This window comes from Polypterus senegalus, chromosome 15 (genome assembly GCF_016835505.1).
Source record: "Polypterus senegalus isolate Bchr_013 chromosome 15, ASM1683550v1, whole genome shotgun sequence".
Lineage (NCBI taxonomy): Eukaryota > Metazoa > Chordata > Cladistia > Polypteriformes > Polypteridae > Polypterus > Polypterus senegalus.
In genome coordinates, this window is record NC_053168.1 from 66053797 (window position 1) to 66072964 (window position 19168).

The 19168-nt window shown below is 36.1% G+C and overlaps 1 protein-coding gene across 1 annotated transcript in view; it reads right to left on the reverse strand.

Moving 5' to 3' along the window:
• The window catches only part of adam22 (ADAM metallopeptidase domain 22), a 418045-nt gene that overhangs the window by 23319 nt on the left and 375558 nt on the right, over window positions 1-19168 (reverse strand). The window contains exons 28-29 of the mRNA XM_039737656.1: window positions 8286-8386; window positions 8113-8179 (exon numbers count right to left, since the gene is read on the reverse strand). Coding sequence (XP_039593590.1) covers window positions 8113-8179; window positions 8286-8386 — 168 coding nt within the window. The remainder of the gene's footprint in view (window positions 1-8112; window positions 8180-8285; window positions 8387-19168) is intronic.

The window sequence follows — 19168 nt, forward strand, 5'->3', positions numbered from 1 at the left end:
TGAAGAGTTCTGGTAGTCTATTCTCTAGACAGATGAACTCCAAATTGATCTAATACCAGAGTCTCTCAGTGGTGTCAGGCTGCTCAGGGACAGAGTAAGAAAAACAGCACCATAAAAGGAAGCTCTCAACACCCTGCTTTAAAATAGAGATAAGGTTCTGTTAATGGTAGGTAGTGTGGCATTTTGAGAAAATGGAAATTCCTAGAATGAGTGTTGGCCCATCAATTTGATAAGTCAAACTGGTCGCAAAGTGGATTTTTCGATTAGACAATGATCCTAAACCTGGGGTCTCCAACCTTTTTTCCCCTGAGAGCTACTTTTACAAAATGAAAATGGCCGAGAGCTACTCATGTTTTCTAACGTTTATTCTGATAGCTTATTTCAACCCAAACAAACTGAATAAGCTTTTTTGCCTGAACATTTGCAAAATGTTGGTGTCCACAACTCACATTTTGCATTAAAACACCACAAAAAATATTTAGTTTACCTGCAAGTGCATTCTGTATGTCTGTATGCATTTTCTAGTGTATCTTACACTATTGAATTAAAACATGAATGCTGTCAAAACAAAACAATGCAATTACAAATACACAGATATTACTTATTCATTTGTCATTTTGTTACATGTCACTGTTTCACTTTATTCACATGTCCAGTTCCATGTGTGATGTGTTTTTTAGTTAGTCAGATGACTGGCACTGCATGGAGTCAACAAGAGAGGTGAACGGTGGAGTGGAGCCACTTAGGTTCACTCTTATGGGGTAATTTAAATGTTCATCTGTCAGCCTTCTTCTGAACTTTGATTTCATGACATTCATCTCAGAAAAGGCAGACTCACAGAGGTATGGAGACCCAAACAAAGCAGACATTTTCAGAGCTGCTTGGTGAAGATTCTTATAGTTATCTGGCTCTACTAAGCTCCAGAAATGCGGTTGAGACTTTAAATGCACATTATTTTGAATGTTTACTAATATATAATATATAAAATCCAATGTCTCTCTGTCTTATGTCTGTCTGCTTTTCACAAGAGGACTACTTAATGGATTTAGATCGGGGTTTTTTTCTATAATTTGCTTGAACATTCCGGTTGATTTTGCGACTTCTCTCATTTCGCTATGTATCGTATTTCGCTTGCTGTACCGATTTACTTGTGTGAATCCAAGTTAAAGGCAGCAGGCTGAGAGGGAGTGTTCCTTAGCTAGCGAATGAGAGAACAATGGAATTCAACTTTGTTTGATATTTAAAATAAAGTATTACTTAGGTCTTGATGAGTTTGAGTCCGGATATTCTCTTAAGTGTATGCCACATTGAAAAGATAGAATTCAATTCAGATTGTGGATTGTGATATGATTTTTTGGAAAGAATGCCCACCCCTAATTTGACTAATCAAGTTTTCAAATTTATGTAGTATTCATTAACCCTTTGGCGAGCTACTTGGAAAGGGATTGCGAGCTGGGTGTTGGAGATCCCTGTCCTAAACATTTCAAGTCTAGGAAGAAGAGGTTCTGTGTTCTGGAGTGGTCAAGCAAAATTCCTGGCCCGAATCCAATTGAAATGCTGTAGCAATACATGAAGAGGGCTGTTCATGTCAGAGTTTTTTTAAAGAGGAGCTGGGAAAAATCCCTCCAGCCAGATGTCAGCGAATGAATTAGTATTAGTTAATGTGACTAAAGGAGGTAACACAAATTATTAAATGAAAATGATCAATTTATATTTGTAGACAAGAATATCTGGTGACTTGTTAAACCACATTGTTTTATGATCTGAATTCATGACACTTTTTATGCAGGAAATCTCTATAATATCTAAAATCATGATCACCTTGCAACAAAACTTCAGGCATAAGTATAGATCTCAGAAATGATACTGAGTATAAATGGCACGAAAATCAACAGTAAGAATCAGAAATGGCAGTTTTTGCTCAGTTTCTTCTATTACCATGATATCCTACCATGACTAAATTGTGGAGAAGATACACTCTTACTGGAATATGATGCCCTAACAGAATGAATGATTCCAATAATGTTGACAATGTCTTAATAAGAACATAAGACTGACCCACCAGTACCTTGCTTTTCTTGTCTTAATCTAAAATTTAAATATTAGTTTCGATGAGAAGCTTGAATACACAGATATACTGCAGATTTAACTGATTTGTATTATTTGTTTCATTAATTTTATTGACAGGGTTGACCAAAACTGATATATTATTTCAAATCACTATATTAATGGCCACACCAAAACATTACATGAAAAATGCTGTTATTGTTGTTACACAAGAGATGTTAGTATTATTATGGATCTATAACAAGTATTGTGTAACCACTGGACAAATGTAACACTATTTTTACTTTGAAAAAACTCAGTAAAATGTTAATATATTTGAAGTTAGTATTCTCATTGCTGCTTAGCTGCATATGTTTACATTGTTAGTATTCTGGAATTTTTATGGTAGAAAACAAAGAGAAGTTTTGAAGGCACATGCATGTAACTTTTTCCAAAAAGGTAATAAAAGGGGAAGCACTTTAACATTTGGCAGACATGAAGCTCAGCAAACTCCTAGCAGTACAGAGATGATAGAGCCCAGCACCTTGTATGATTATACAAGACAGGAGGTCCATTTATATTAGTATATGCACAGCGACTGTTCATTAAAAAAAGAACACAGATAGACATATACTTTATATATAATCTTCATTCAAAATACCTAATGAACGGTCCTTCAGTGTTTTTATTCACATCTTCTACCCATTTAGCTACATTATATTCTCTTTTGAACCATGGGTTTAAATACCTGCAGAAAGCAATGGTGAGTACAAAGAAAGCAGAAGGAGAAATAGATGTCATAGTGCACACAATTTATAAAAGAGTACTGATATTCAGATAGAGTCACTAAAACAAGCATTAAAAAGCTAAGTACTGTTGCTGTCAGTCTTCATGGCTATTCTGATTAAAATGATGTAATAACAATAGTGTTTTCATTTTATTCTCTTCAGAAGTTAGTATACAATGCCAGTGTAATTTTTTAGGATTATATAAGAAAAGTCTTAATTGTTTAGTAAGAAATACTGATTTTGACTCTTTCAACTTGCCTGTTTAGGAAAGATTGATGGCGTTGTTTTTTGGCATTTGTGAAATTGTTTTTCTTCAGTGGAAGCAATTTCACTATATTTTTAATATTATTCTAGATTTTGATGACCCCTTTACTCAAAGAAACTTACAAGATTAGGATACGTCATACCTACAATTTTAATAATTAAAACCTTTGGAGTTGGAAGTGTAGCGTCTTGGCTATTAGGTTACAATGTTTGTATGAATTGTGATGCTCAGCATTTTTTAAATGTTTTAAAAATACAGTACAGCTCATGTTAGGTATTCATTAAACTGAAAGAGAAAAAACATTAAAGGATAAGTTCAGTATTTTCCAAGTTGAAGTTATTTCCTTGCAATCATTACATAATGATTATCATTATCATTATTATTATTATTATTATTATCATCATAATATATATACAATCAATATATTAATTTGTCACACACAATTGTGTTCTAAAGTGAGTTGTTTTTCATACATTTTAAAAATACCTTTCCTGTTCTTGGCTTTGCGGGTTTACCAGCATCCATAGGTGAAATAAAAAGTCTTAAAACTTAACAGATACATCCACTTTAAAGAAGCAATGGTTCTGATTTAAGAAAAGACGCCTTCTGCATTTACAAGGCATCTTTGTGATAAAGAAAGGAAACTAAAAATAATTATTTTATCACAGATTCTTGGATTTCCTGTTTGCTTGTCTGCTTACAGCCTTTGTTGCAGGTGGAGTTATGACAACCCCAACACGTCCCCAGGGTCGAGCTATATTCTGGTTATAATCTTACTTTTGCTTTTGTAATTATTATTTTGTAATTTGTATGCTGCCGTGGCTTATAACAACAGACAGATGTTCAGACACAGCACTTAGAGAGCACTTTGGACACACTGCTGGAGTCCATTGGTCCAGATGCATGGCCAATGATGCATCTTAGATGTAGACCCCAGCCTTGAGATGGCTAACAGAGCTGGGCGGAAAGAATGGTATATGGGTTGCCTCATACCCCAGGTGAGCATAGTGAGGTGGAGTCAGGCAGCTTGCATGAGCAGCCAAAGAATCAAAGCAGCTGGGCGTACATGGAGCCACAGAGCACCTGAGTGGCAAAATTCCATTCAGCTGTCTTTTCATTTTTTTGCTTGTTTCCCTTCTTCAAACAATATGGATATGCTGATTTGTAATAAGTACAGAATCCATTCAGTGTAAAGTGGCCAATTTCATTCCTCCATATCCCCATCTTTTTGCTTCTTTTTCCTTTTTGAAACAACATAAATGCACAGTTTTGTAATATGTATGTAATCTCAAGACATGGATTAATACTCAATAACATTTTTGGCTTATCTTAATAATGGGACTCTGGTACCTTTCACCTCTGTTACGCTAGCACAAGCCTAGTAATGCCTTTTATATGTAATATGCTTCAGTTTGGAACGTAACTTCATGTTGCCATGAAGGAATAACTTTGTCTCTGAAAATACCAAACTTATCCTTTAACATCAGTGGGGATAAAATCAGCTCACCATATTTATATATTAAATACAGTCTGTTGACTGTGAAATGTTGTTAAGGAAAGGTCTAAAGTGCAGAGAATATTTTAATCTGTTAGCATTAAGAAAGGCAGAGTGGTTGAACAAAGCCAACAGAAGTGTGCATAAATGCTGAGCTAAATAATCAGTTTAGCTAATGTAAAATACACATTTTAGTGTAGATGTACATTATAAAAGTTATTCAATGATGAATTACCCTATTTTATAATTTGTGGTTTAATATGCTTCTCAAAAATGCTTTGTGCTTGTCAAGCTTCTTGTTCTAGTGGGCATATAACTGAAGAACAATTTTGCATGAGACTGTTCCCTTTGTACAGTACCTTGTAGTTAAGAAGCATTTAAGATACTAGTCAAACACCATATTTACTTCAGGATTAGTAATTAAGAATATTAAAATTACATTAAGTATCACTTACAGTAGCTGAAGATTCTACTGCAATAACATCATAATGGTTCAAATACATAAACATCTTGCACTAATCACAAAACAGGTCAAATAGTATTAACAATACTGTAGTATGACAACTAGTCTAATCAACTGAATCTTCAAAATAAATGAGCATTTTATGTGTACAATATATAACAAACATTAACTACAGAATCAAACATTCCTCATTTCTGTCATTCGTTTTTTCTCCTGTTCCGATTTATTTTTCATTGTGCATTATTTTTAAGCCTATAAATGACTCCTCTTCCTAAATCAAAACCTGCTCAAAGAAAGGGCTTATGAGATTCTCTAGCAAGTTGGAGTAAAAAGGATGTAAACATCAGTGTCAGTAATCAGTAACTGCCTCTTCAATGGCATTACTCTTAATTTTAAATATAGGCTTCAGTGACACCTTGGTGGTAAATATAGGGAATATTGTGAAACTTCAAAAACATTCTAGTCTCTAACTGTTTTTCTTAAATACATTTTTTGATCAAGTGGGCTCCTAATTTATGAAGAACAAGAGCTCCAATAAATTGAATGGCAATAGAATTTTTCTTCTGCCATGTTATAATTTTTCTTAACACTTCATATATAACACATAACAAATAATTTATAAATAAATGATAAACACTTTATTGCTTTGCATTGGTATTAAAGCATATTGGTCTCTTGAAGGATTAATTTTATTATTAGGCCAAGTATTTGTACTGGAGTATCAAATATGTTTTGTGATACTTTGCATTTATAACACCTGGTACATCTTCTGTTGCCATATGTTCATTATGGTACAGTTTTCATAAAATCATCTCTTATAATTTATGCGATTAACACATCTGGGTTGTATTTGTGTTTAAAATTGTTAAAACTATAACAATTTGAATACTTATTTGAGAAGTATTTAGGAATAATATTGAAGAATAATTTAAAAAATGAAAATGCCTCAATATGTGAATAAAGATAATACAAATTATTTTAAGATATTATCAAATTGCTCGGCAGAGATTCTGCTAACACACAGATATTTCTGAAACCAATTTCACTCTGCTACTGTACAGTATTAATAGTATATTATAAAATATATATTATTTTTTTATTGTTTGTCATAATAGATTTCAGAACGTCATACTACTGTTTACCGTGTTTCCCCGAAAATAATACCTACTCCAAAAATAAGCCGTAACATGATTTTCAGGCTGCTCTGTAATATAATAAGCCCTACTCCAAAAATAAGCCCTAGTCAAGATCGTCAGCTGAAAAGTAAGGCGCCACGTGATGCGACGCGTGTGCCTGAAACATCCATTAAATTCCGAGGACACCTTGCCACAATATCTCTGAAAATGATGTTTAATGATTACATCCATCAATTCGGGGATGCGCCCTTTCCAGCAGCATCGGCAAAAGACAGAAACAAAATCCCTGAATGGGGCATCACCTCATTGCAAGGTGAACACAATCACACTGGCGTCATTATAACTTCACCAAATCCCCAAACCTTTGTGTAATTGGATGGAAAACCGAGCACACTGTGGAAACACAACAGGAAAACGAGCAAACTCCAGGCAGGGATCACAAGGGACGTGACTCCCTGCGAGACAGCAGTGCTACAGTGCCACCCCCATATGTGTAGCTATTAACAGTATTCATTATTTAAACAAAGTTAATGATTTATCTGTAATGTAACATACACATTTTAATGCATTTCATCATTTAAGTGATATTAAGTATAAATCTAAGAATTCTAAATGTGCATAGAGCTGGAATATCATCACTTTAATGTATTCTGTGTGGCGATTTATTGCTGCTTGCCACTGCTGTCAGGTCAGGAGGAAAAACCAGAAGCGCGTAGCAATAAACAACTGGGTCGGTTTTAAGATGACGTTTACGACGTTCTACTTTAATGATAAAATAAACTACGAGGTTAAAAAAGACATTTCGCGCTTAAAGCCGAAATTTCCACTTTAATCACAAAATAGACATTTTCATTATGTCCTTATTATTTTTCTTTGTGACTCAAATACGTTGCCGTACATTCTGATGGTATAAGGTGCAAAAAAAAAAAAAAAAACGGCACAGAAGATGGTATGTGAGACTTTTAAAATGTATCGTGTCATTAGTTTGGGGAATATGCGACGCTTGACTATAAAAGCACCACAAATGCATTTGTATTTCGGCATTTTGCTTCACCACATCGAACCATTCATCAAACATCAAAGCACACACATCGATCCTGTAGAATCCTAAAAGCGGCTGTGGTAGAAAGAAATTCAGGCTGGAATTCAGGATTTGAATGTAGAGAGTTATGATGATAATCCAGAAGAATATTGTTGTACATGAATAAATATAAGATATCCCCTGAAAATAAGCCCTAGTGCATCTTTTGGAGTAAAAATGAATATAAGACCTGGTCTTATTTTCGGGGAAACACGGTAACATTTTCACCAAAATTGTGCTTGCAATCTGGTACAAACTACCAAGTCATGAGGTTGAAGGAGAAACTTTGACAGCTTTTTAGTAGTATTTGGATGACATACTAGAACATCTTAGCTATTGGCTAACCAAGTGACCTTGAAGGTCTAAATGGTCTCCGGTTATTTCTCAAAACTCTTATGCACATTATAAGTTAAAATAGAATACTAAATATATTTTCATATATTTGTAGACGAGTCTGTCAATAATATGTATTGCTATGGCTACCTAAAAAAATGATTCTTGTATTAAATCAAAAAGAGTAATACAAAGTCTCTACTGTATCATTTAATACCCTGAAATAGCTTCAAAGAACAATACCTGATAATTAACCTTTTTATTACTGGTAATCAAACCTTTTAAGCTTTAAAGAGTAGAATGTTTTCATTTTAAAACTGATTTTAAGAATATAGTTGTTCTTTATTGTCAGCAAAAAGTGTGCATAATGTACTACCAAATATAAACCTGCTAAGTAGTGCTGGAGGACCGGAAAAAAAAAATCAATACACTTACATGATCTCATCTACAGTAAAGAACCTATTTTCCTTCTTTTATGATTTAAATATTTTTCATATATACTTACTCAGTTGAGTTTGAACGAGGTCGGAATTTTTTTCCTTTTAATTTCTTTCGATTCCCTCCTACATTGCCTAAAACAAACAGAGATTGGGGTTATCACTGTTATGCAAAACTTTCAAAATATATTTGCGATATTATGCAGTCGAGAAATGTTATTTATTAATTTTTTATTTTTACCTTGCCAGGAGTTACTTCGGGGGCGACCATTTTCACAAACATCTGAAATGTGCTTGGAATCAGGAATTCGCTCACTCCATGAATGGGAAAGTCCATTTGATCTGCAGTAAAATGTTTTCTTTAGTTTTTTTTAAAAAAACACATCACAGTATTTTTCAAGCATTCTTTAAACACATTACAGCATCAAAGACAAATTAATTTACTATGGAAGTATAAACCCACTAGAATGTTTCAAACCACAGAATTTCTTAAACACCCAGATTAAATGATTTTCAAAAAGTATACATAGTAGTCTAATCTCATTATAATTTGTTTTATCGAGTTCATAATTTTATAATGTACTTTGAACTGTAGTGTCTTTTCAATATAGCATGTCATTTTTTAACGTAAACTGGTTTATGATTTTCTTCATATCAGAGTGCAGCCACTCATTAATTCAGCAAAGTAGCAGGGTGTTTTTATATATACCAAAAATAATTCCTTTTAAAATCATGCAAACCAACCAGTTTTAATGTATTCATTTGGATGAAACAGTTGTGCCACACTTAAAATAATAACAATATTAGATGAACAATTTCCTTTTTCCAAAAAAACAGTCATTTGTTCTGAAAGGTTAGGTGGATTTTTAATCCAGGCATTCACACTTTAGTGATGATCCTTTTTAAAGCATTTAATTACTTGCAAGCCTAAGTTCTTAGTAAAGGGAACTGACAGCAAAAACAGCGATTTCCTCTAATGTGTAACCTGTCAGTCTGTGAAAAGAAACAGTGAGATATTCATGTGATAAGTTAATCTAATGATTCCCTACTCTTCTCCTAAAAACCCACTTTGGTTTCTGGCTTTCTTTCGCAAACAGTTCCTTAACTATAAATCAGCTATTGTTTGTGGAAATGCTCGTTTCACCAGACATTTTGTACCTCCTCTCATTCTGATGCTCAAGAAATTTCTACTTTTATATTTATAATTTATGGAGACAGGAAAAAAATGTCATGTGAATCGGTGTGTATTGTGCAGTCCTAAACTTTTTGCCTTCTATTTTCTTTCTAAATAATTTGTTCAGTTGCTATGTGATGATCACTATATTATAGCTAGTTAGTGCCGAGTTCATTTTCATGTGTGTTTCAACCACTTAACATGCACACGTACCGGTCCCGGTACATAACTACGATTGGACGACGTCACAGCCACGTGTGCCTGCCCCTCTGTCATGCACCTCGACATACTACACATCAAATGAAAATTCAGAGTCTCGTCTTTCTGATGATATAAACCATTTTGACACACAACAACCACAGCACTGACACTAAATCCTTTTTTACAGAGAAGTAAATACTTTTAAGAGCTGACTTTTCCTACCTTTGACTACCTTTGAAGGCTCTCTGCAAGTCAAACATCAATATTTCCAAGCAATATTGATCTCATTCTGTCCGTAAGGCTCCAGGGAATATAATCCAGTAAAACGATTAGGTCCACAACACACGATAGATCCTCAAAGGGACAAAAACTCCAGAAAACGTTTCTTAACTTGAGACTAGCTCCGACATTTTTTTTCATTTCTATTGGTCATATCAGACGTAATTTGTTTCTGTCGGCAATAACCATGCTAAAGCATGTTACACGGAAGTGTTAGCTTCTGATTGACACCTAAGTTGGCCAATTACGAGGGGTCTGGGGGGTGACTGGCACCTCGTATAGCCAACGAGTGTCACAGACAGCTGAACGATGATGCACAACTCCAAACCCTGGTAGAATCTACCAGTTTGATTGGACGCTGTGAGTGACACTCCAAACTTACAGCCAATGAGCAGCTGAGCACGCCGATATGTAACTTGCCATACCAACTTGTAAACAAAACCGATCAGAGCTGCGCGAAGCTGGCATTTGTGCCAGTCTGCAGACTTGGTGCGTGGTTGTTTATTGTGATTTCACCTAGTTTTTTCGCATTTTAAATATGGATAAACGTACAGATAAACGTAAATACACTCTCGATGAAGTAGTAGAGGCATGTATGCGGCGTGACAGTGATCAATCGGACCAGGATAAGTCTGAGGCAGACAGCGACATGTGACACGCCCTTGTGCTTTCTGCTTGCTTGTGATTGCTACAATCGGTGTCACATGGAAAAACGCTGAGCTGTGTTGTAACAGTTTGTAAAAAATGTATATAGTTTGTGTGCATTTTATTAAAAAAATAAAATATATATATTTTTTTGGCCCATAAGACTTGTTTTGACTATTTTTAATTGAAATGTGTATTTTTTATTGTTTTTATTATGGAATATGAATTTCCATAACTAATAGAGTGACACTGTGTGTAGATATAGATTCCTTTAGGTGTAAGCTTTCAGTAGAGCCCTCATTGATATCTGTGGGTTGAAGCATTCAAAAGTTATTACACTTTTTCCATACGTTCCAAAATGTGGATAATGGATAAACCATAGGTCCCTCTAAAAGCCCTGGCATGCCCACATAAAACTGGTGTAAAAATGTCATTTTACAGGTATTCTTTTCAAATTTGAAATGTGAGTAGTCAACAAGATATTCTGTTGGTACATAGTGTGTTTCTGTCCCCACCTACCTACTGCAGCTATAGAGGCTTTTATTTTCACAAAAAAACTTAGGCGAGAACAAAAAAATTCATTTTTTCTGTGAGTTCTAATGTGCATAACTTTTGATCAGTCACACCTACAGTGATTCTGACTACTAAGGGTGAAACTAGAGAATGTTACCTTTACAAAGAGACCAAACATGTGTTTATACTCCAGATAGTTCAATAACAGCAATGATTCTAATTTGGAGAGGTTAAATTACAAGCGATTTAGCAAAAATGACCCCGCTTGATAAGGGATATTATAGAATAGTTGCACATGAAAAAAGGGAACGATATCATTTTGCCTAAACATGACAAACAAATTAACTAAAATCAAGTAAGTAAAAAAATAATTTGAGACTAGCTCATATCCTGTTTATTACAAGTTATGAATATTTAAAAAGAAGAAAAACATACTACTGGTAATTTCTGATATTTTTAAATAGAAAACTAGAACAGACTATATAAACAGATCATATTTGGAATCAAAAAATAGCAGTCTCAGTGGGTCTCGATACAAGGTTTAGATTACACAAAATGAGAAGCAAGGAACCAAATAAAAATAGAAAGATATTTGTAATAGATATCCATCCATTATCCAACCTGCTATAGCCTAACTACAGGGTCACGGGGGTCTGCTGGAGCCAATCCCAGCCAACAGAGGGCACAAGGCAGGAAACAAACCTGGGGCAGGGCGCCAGCCTACCGCAGGGTGCACACACACACACACACCGAGGACAATTTAGAATTGCCAATGCACCTAACCTGCATGTCTTTGGACTGTGAGAGGAAACCGGAGTAGCCGGAGGAAACCCACACAGACACGGGAAGAACATGCAAACTCCACGCAGAGAGAACCTGGAAAGTGAACCCGGGTCTCCTAACCGCGAGGTAGCAGTGCTACCCACTGCGCCACCGTGCCACCCTATAATAGATATGAAACTGTAAAAATCAACATATACTGTATGTAAAATGTGCTATTAAGTCATGCATATTATAGCAGCAAAAAAGAAACAAACTGTTGTTTCACTGGCTAGTCCAAGAAAATCAACAGTAAACTGGTTAAATTAACTCAAATCAGAAAATGTAACCTAAAATCTAGCTGCTATGCCCAGAACAACTGCATTTTAAAAGGACTAAACACAGATATAAATGTTACATTCACAAGTATTGTGTCTGATTTAGTTATTAAACGTTCATTGCCTCTTCATCAGTTAACACAATGTGTTCTCCTAATCTGAGGTCAAAATATGCAACATTGTAAACTCCATTTTAAAATCAATCATTAATGTATGAGTGTTTCCCAAACCCATCATAAGTAAAATAGCACTTTTAATTTACATTCTACCAGACCCACTTGTTAGAGGATGAGTGATTTTTAATCTGGTTAACTGTGTGTCAACCAAAATGAGAGGCAGTGGTCCCCAAACAGAGCACATTTGGAATCAAAAAATAGTAGAATTAAAAAATACTACTACCAACTATACTATGAGAGTAAAATATTTTATTTTTATAGCACCTTTCCCAATGCACAGAGCCCTTTACAAATATTCAAAAGGATACACGAGAAGTAAAAGCAACTTAATAACACTGAATACAGACTAATACTAGACATTAAACACCACTATATAAAATAAATATATGAAACACTAAGGTCTGAATTTGAATAAAGCAAACCATTCACTGACAATTTGGAATACTAAGATTTATTCATGACTAATTGATATCATTTTAATTTTAAAATGCAGTAATACTGTATATCTAAAGGATTATATTGTAGTTGAAATGAGGAATGCGTGACCTAAAAAAAAACAGGCTTTATTTTAGTAACTTGCCCAGATGCTTCAATAGCTGAATATAACTGCCTTAAAAGAAATCCTGACACATTTTATAAAATGACGTGATAATATGTGGACAATTACAGAAAGGCACATCATTTAGGTTCAGTTTAAGGGCATTCTCTCACAGCAGCTGCCTTGGCAGATTCTGCAGCTACACCACCCTGACCAAACAAGATGCCACTTTCTTATGCCATAACTGAAACTTGGGATTAACTTTAAGACCTACCTTTCTAATACTGTACACTTCAGTATTCTACAAATGGTTCTGGGGAGTCACCTCAAAGTCAGAAGTGCACACGAACAAGCAATCCAAATATACCACAGACTAGTACATTGGGCAGTGGTCAGTATATACACCAGTAAAGTTCAAAGGTGGCAGGAGCACTCAAAAAACAAATGGCATGGCTATGAATTGACAAAGTCCCTGCTCAAATGAGACACCTCTAGAGATAACCTCACTTCCCAATAGCTACTGTGAAAGTCTGGCAAAATAAACCAGTATAATCCAGAGAAGCAATCCAACAATGCATTGTCAGGTAAGAGGATAAATATCCTTTTGAGTAAGTCTCATCAGCTGCTTCTACTCCATGAAGAACAACCAGGACCCATCCCTCTTCCTGGAGAGCACTGCAGGGGTCAACCAACAGCTCTTAAATGGCTTAATGATCACTGCATCAGTCACTGCTTTCAAGTGTTCCTCTTGTGCACTTTGCTCTTCTAATCTCATCTTCCTAGGATTAATATGAATGGATACAGCGTGCTGTACGTAGCCCCTCATACTCTGCCACAGACTTTTTCACCCTTGGGGATGATGCCAACACTCTCTTACTACCTTCTGGTCCTATACCCTGGCCTGATTTACTCATGTTGTAGTCTGCAGTTCACTGTAATCCTTTTCAACAGTACAGTATCACCCTTTTTTATCTTTTGTGTCTCATGCTGAATGTGTGGTCATGGCCTCTTTACTTTTCAATATGCTTGCTTGGAATATGACCAGAGGTGGGTAGAGGTGCCAAAAATTGTACTCAAGTAAGAGTAGGATTACTTCAAAATAATATTACTCAAGTAGAAGTAAAAAGTAGTCATCCAAGAAATTACTCAAGTAAGAGTAAAAAAGTACTTGGTGAAAAGACTACTCAAGTGCTGAGTAACTGAACATAATAAATTATTTATTTTTTAGAAATGTTTTAATAAAACAGACAAAAATATAAAGTAATGTGCAAATTCTGCTATTTCCAAATAATAAAATAAAAAATGAGTAAAAATAAATAACATCTTTACAAAATAAACATGCACAAATAAGTTCCAAATCTCAGTTTTTCACAACAAAGCTTTAGGAGCCAATACCTACAGTAGGTAACATGTATGTTTGAACAGTGCAAACTACTTACAGTGACGAGATATCCTGTACACCAGGGGTGCCCAATATGTCGATCACGATCGATCAGTGGATCGGAAAGGTAGTGCAGGTAGATTGCGTTGCATTCAAAAAATTAATTTTTTAAATGTTAGTCTATCATATATCCTCCCTATGGCATTTTCCACTTGATTGACATACAGGGTGGCCAGTTTGAGATCTCTTTTCTTCTAACACACTGGTCACCCCGCACGCACGATCAAACACGCAAGCTACTGTAAAACTCCGGCTAAGTGATCTAGTTAGCCTTCCAATTTATATCGACTAAAGAAGGGATTTTAAAAAAAATGTGTTGGTTATGGGCTGGATGTGGAATTGGAAGAGGATTTTTTTCTCTCACAATGTCACAATCGAAGTGCTTTTTTCTGATCTGTCAATCTATCATTGCAAAGGCAGACACACCAAAGCATCGTTCTGGGTGAGTCACTTGATCATTAAGTATAAGATGTCCTTCCAAGATGGACAGATGATAATAGAGGCCATCGTTGAGGCAGATGGCTAGGGAGAAATCTCTGCTGAGATTTCAAGACCCCTGGCTGGAGAAAAAGGAGTTTCTCCTTGTCTTTAAACATGCAGAATACAAGCAACTTAATAATGATCAATGGCTGCTAGACTTGGCATTTTTTTTCAATCTGACCAACTTGTTGAATGGGCTTAATTTACAGCTGCAAGAAAAAGAGAAAACCATGGTCAATATGATTAGCTCAGTTAATGCTTTCAAACGAAAAATGCAACATCTGTTCTCAAAGCTGCAGCGCCCTGATTTGGGGAACATCCAAAACCTCGCGTCAGAGCTGGAGACGCAATGGAAGGCGTGTGCGCAACTTGACAGCATACGCTACACAGAGCAGATTGAAAATTGTCTGTCAGACTTTGACAGATGGTTTCAAGACTCAGCTTTACTTGAGCCAATCGCTACATTTAAGTGCTATCCGTTTAGGGAAGATGTTGAGGGTGATTCACCCACATCAAAAATTGCAACACTGTTTCACCTAAAACTCCTCTACAGTGGAGGATGAGATTTTGACACTACAGGATGACATTCAGCTGAAGTATGGGACTCATGGACAGTTTTGGAACTTACTCACAGAGGAAAAGTACCCACACATGAGGAAATGTGCTACCTCCTTGACTGCATTATTCAGCTCTACTTATTTATGCAAGTCAGCCTTTTCCCACGATTATTAAATCCAAATACTGTAGTGATCATAAATATATTGAAATGTTATTGTGCCATAAGGGTTATCCAGTTATGCAAGGTACGGCAACATATATTTTATGTATAAAGTATACTCAGTATATACAGTATATATATATATATATATATATATATATATATATATATATATATAATATGGCATTTTTAATGTAGGTAGATCATTTCGACCTGGTCATTTTAAAAGTAGCTTGCAAGCCGAAAACAGTGTGGGCACCCCTGCTGTACACTGACAGTATAATACTGCATATTCGCTTGCCCTCCAAATAGCACAATTGATAAAAAATAACATTAGAACAAGGCAGCTTGTGCACGTACAAGAAGTCTCACTTTAGTTTGACTGTCTGTGTCTGTGCATGTTTGGTTAAAACGTGCTTGTTCTTCACTCAGTGAAGTGATAGTTAAGCTTCCGCAGGAGTTGGCTCTCATTTTTCATGTACAGTATTCCATCTTTCCCGGTCACAGTTAGTGTGTAATCATGTGACTGCATGGCTAAGTCTGATTTGTAAAACGGAGAATTGTGATTATTGTTGCTATGTCTGATTGGTGAAACAGTCATGCAGTAAATCCACTGGCGGATTCTCTCTGGCAAAAATATAGCGTACTGTATCTAATGGAAAAAATTTAACGATTCAAGTGTTGCCCAATGTAGCGGAGTAAGAGTAGCGTTTCTTCTTCACAAATGTACTCAAGTAAAAGTAAAAAGTATGGTGCAGTAAAACTACTCTTAGAAGTACAATTTTTTAAAAAGTTACTCAAGTAAATGTAATGGAGTAAATGTAACTCGTTACTACCCACCTCTGATTATGACCAATCCCAAATCATTCCTGTGTTGTAGGGGAACTTGCTAGTCTGCAAGCACAAACTGTCGGGACTTTAAAATAATGGTAGCTTGCCTCAAGAAAATTCAGGCGCAAGATTCAATCAACATTAATGTGTGCCAGCCAGAAAAGATGGCAAGTTCTGTAGCTGGCAATGCCAATAATTAAATTATGAGGGCTGCGCATGTCAGCTGGCTGATGAGTGAGAGTCATGAGGCACTGTGCTGCTTTTTCTTCCTTGGTCAAACTGCTGACAAGGTGGACCCAGTATCTATTAAAGCATGGCTTTGCTGACTCTCAATATCACAGTCCACATAATTGCCACTATTCTGATCAACATGTCTAACATATTTGTATTGGAGAGGGTGTCCCTCTGGGATGGCTTTCCATTATTTACACCATCCCACTTCTGTTTTCTGCATGCTTGTCAAATTCTGAAGCTGAGGCAATAAACAACCTGGCAAATTACACTTTCTCTCCATATTACTGGCAGCAAGCATTCTCTTTGGAATTTGTCATTATGAAGCAATCTGTGGTTGTGGTGGCTCTGTACTTTCAGGCATCAGCATCTGAAGCAATGGCAAATTAAGCTTTCACTGCAATTGACCCTGCAATCTCTAGGTGACCGCACAAATAATTGAATGTAAGTTTCTTCACAAATATCTGGAAAACTAAATCTTCTTGAACATTTTCTTTTCTGCTGACCATCCATTCACACAAGCAAGCAACATCTTCAAACTGTACTTGGTAAGGCTCCTATGCTATACTGCTATATCACACTGGGGTGGTGGGTTTCAAAACCTTTCTGTACCCTTGTTGCAGGTAATGAGGCAAAGGCCATCACTACTAGTTGCAAGTATAGCATTACTGTATATCTTTTGCACTGTTCTGTGTCTCCCAGTTGTGGTACAGTATAACCTAAAATTCACTACCACTTCAAACCTCCTGAAACCAGATATGCAGTATGCTGTATTTATAAATTTCTAAGTTCATTTACATTTTACTGTTAGTAATTACTAATTTATAGGTTGAGAATACATTAGAAGTTCTTTAAGAGTTTAAAGGAATCTGTGTTCTTAGTTTGCAGCTGGCTGTACTTTGACATTGATGTCTTCTGAGACACAAGTGAAGGACAAGAAATGAAATTTGGTGCTGTATGTCTGTAAAGAAATACAACAGTTGCAATAAAGGAAACCTATTCATAAAAATATTAGTTTAATTCCATGCCTGAGTATGTGACCACTGCCTCAACAATCCAGTGCTTAAGGTGGATTGGATTTATTAAATCATTGGGTTGTAGCTGATACTCATTCATAGTTTAAACGACTTTGCAGCCTGGTCTTCCCTGCCGTAAACATTCTCTTCATTAAATCTACAGGAGAATTGCAATCACCGTGGGCTTTTTACTAATATTATGGCAAAGTTGGCCGATTCAGACAGCTGGTGTGCAAGCTACGCAGTCCATTGTTACCACTGGTTTTATCCTAATAATGCATCTTGCGTTAATATTAAGAAGTAGCAGCATTGGGCGAAGGTCATTCAGTACCGGATTTTAAATGGTCAACACTGCTGATCATTAAAGTCCCTCTAGGGCTCTGGGGACAAGTTGGCAGGGCTGCCTCTCTCTCACTTGCCAGTTTGGACTTGTTTACCTGAAAGTAATAGATAGATAGGTTTGAAGGTCTGGGTAAAAGGGTTGTGGGAAGGGTGTTTGTTATCTGCATTGGGTTGTTTTACCCATTAAGTATTTGTTCACAAAAAACAGTTTTACCTAATTATTTTATTTAGTTTCATTCATTTCTCTCTACTATATAAAACAATCTTGGGATGAGACGTGACTTTCTCAGAAAGACGCTTTCACGTCCCACGAGACGAGACTTTGTGCCAAGAGATTTAACCACACCCGGGGCCGGAAAAAGACAAAGAGTAGATGACAAAGTAGAACGTTGTAAAGAATTCAACAACGTTGGCGCGATACACATGCACAGCAGGTTAGAGATAACGGAAGTATGAAAATTCGAAAGTCTCAAAAAAATGATAGTAAAGCTCACATTAGCGCTAACAAACGGGAATTATTACTCCGTGAAATAACAGAACAGTGAAAAGAGATTGAGTATAGTGTTTGGATTTAAACATTAAGTCGGAGACTTGTAGATTGTCTAATTCATGTTGCCAGGAGGGGAGAGTTCTGTTTCTCAATTAAAAGAATAGAAAATCTTCCTCTTCATAGGGGTGTGCCTCGGGAGCGGGACCCCCAACAGGAGCAGAGGATGTCTGGGGGAGAAGAAAGACAAGGCAGTGAGAGCAAAGGACAGCTGCTGTATAGACTTTTAAATGATCGAAGCGCCGCACGAGATGCAGATCACATGGTACGGCAGCAAGAGGAGGTAAAAAAAAAACTGTACTTGTGTCCCATTGTATCACTGTTTAAGAGGGGGTTTCGGAGGAGCGACCAAGTCTCCTTGGGGTGCGTTCAGCCCCACTTCTTCACAACGCAAGCGGCAGAGACGCAAAGTGGCTGTTGCGTAGCGCAGCCCGGGGGCGGTTGGTGAGCAAAGCAAGCACGGGGTGAGGCCCCCAGTCCAATTTAAAAAAATTGTTTTCATTTTATTCTCTATATGTTTGATAAATAAACACACCAAGCATAGCCTTAAAAAGTGTCGGATTTTTAAAAATTCATAGAAAATCAACAACTGTATAAATTAAATATATATACAAATAATTCACAAATTGCTTCCAGGTGGTCCGAGTGGTGTCTTTGCACCTGAAAATTATATTTTGTGATATGCAGGCACTTATTCTAATTGTTATTCTGTTCCATTTTTGTTTCTTCTCACTGTAAGAAAGGATGCTTCATGCCTTAGTAAACAAGAAAACCCTGCCCCTGCTCCTATCTAAAACAACAACAAGCTCTTCTTAAAATGCGGCTTTCCATCCATCATTTCCTTTGTGTTCATCTTTGAAACAAAATATGGCTGATTTTGCACTTATTTATAGAC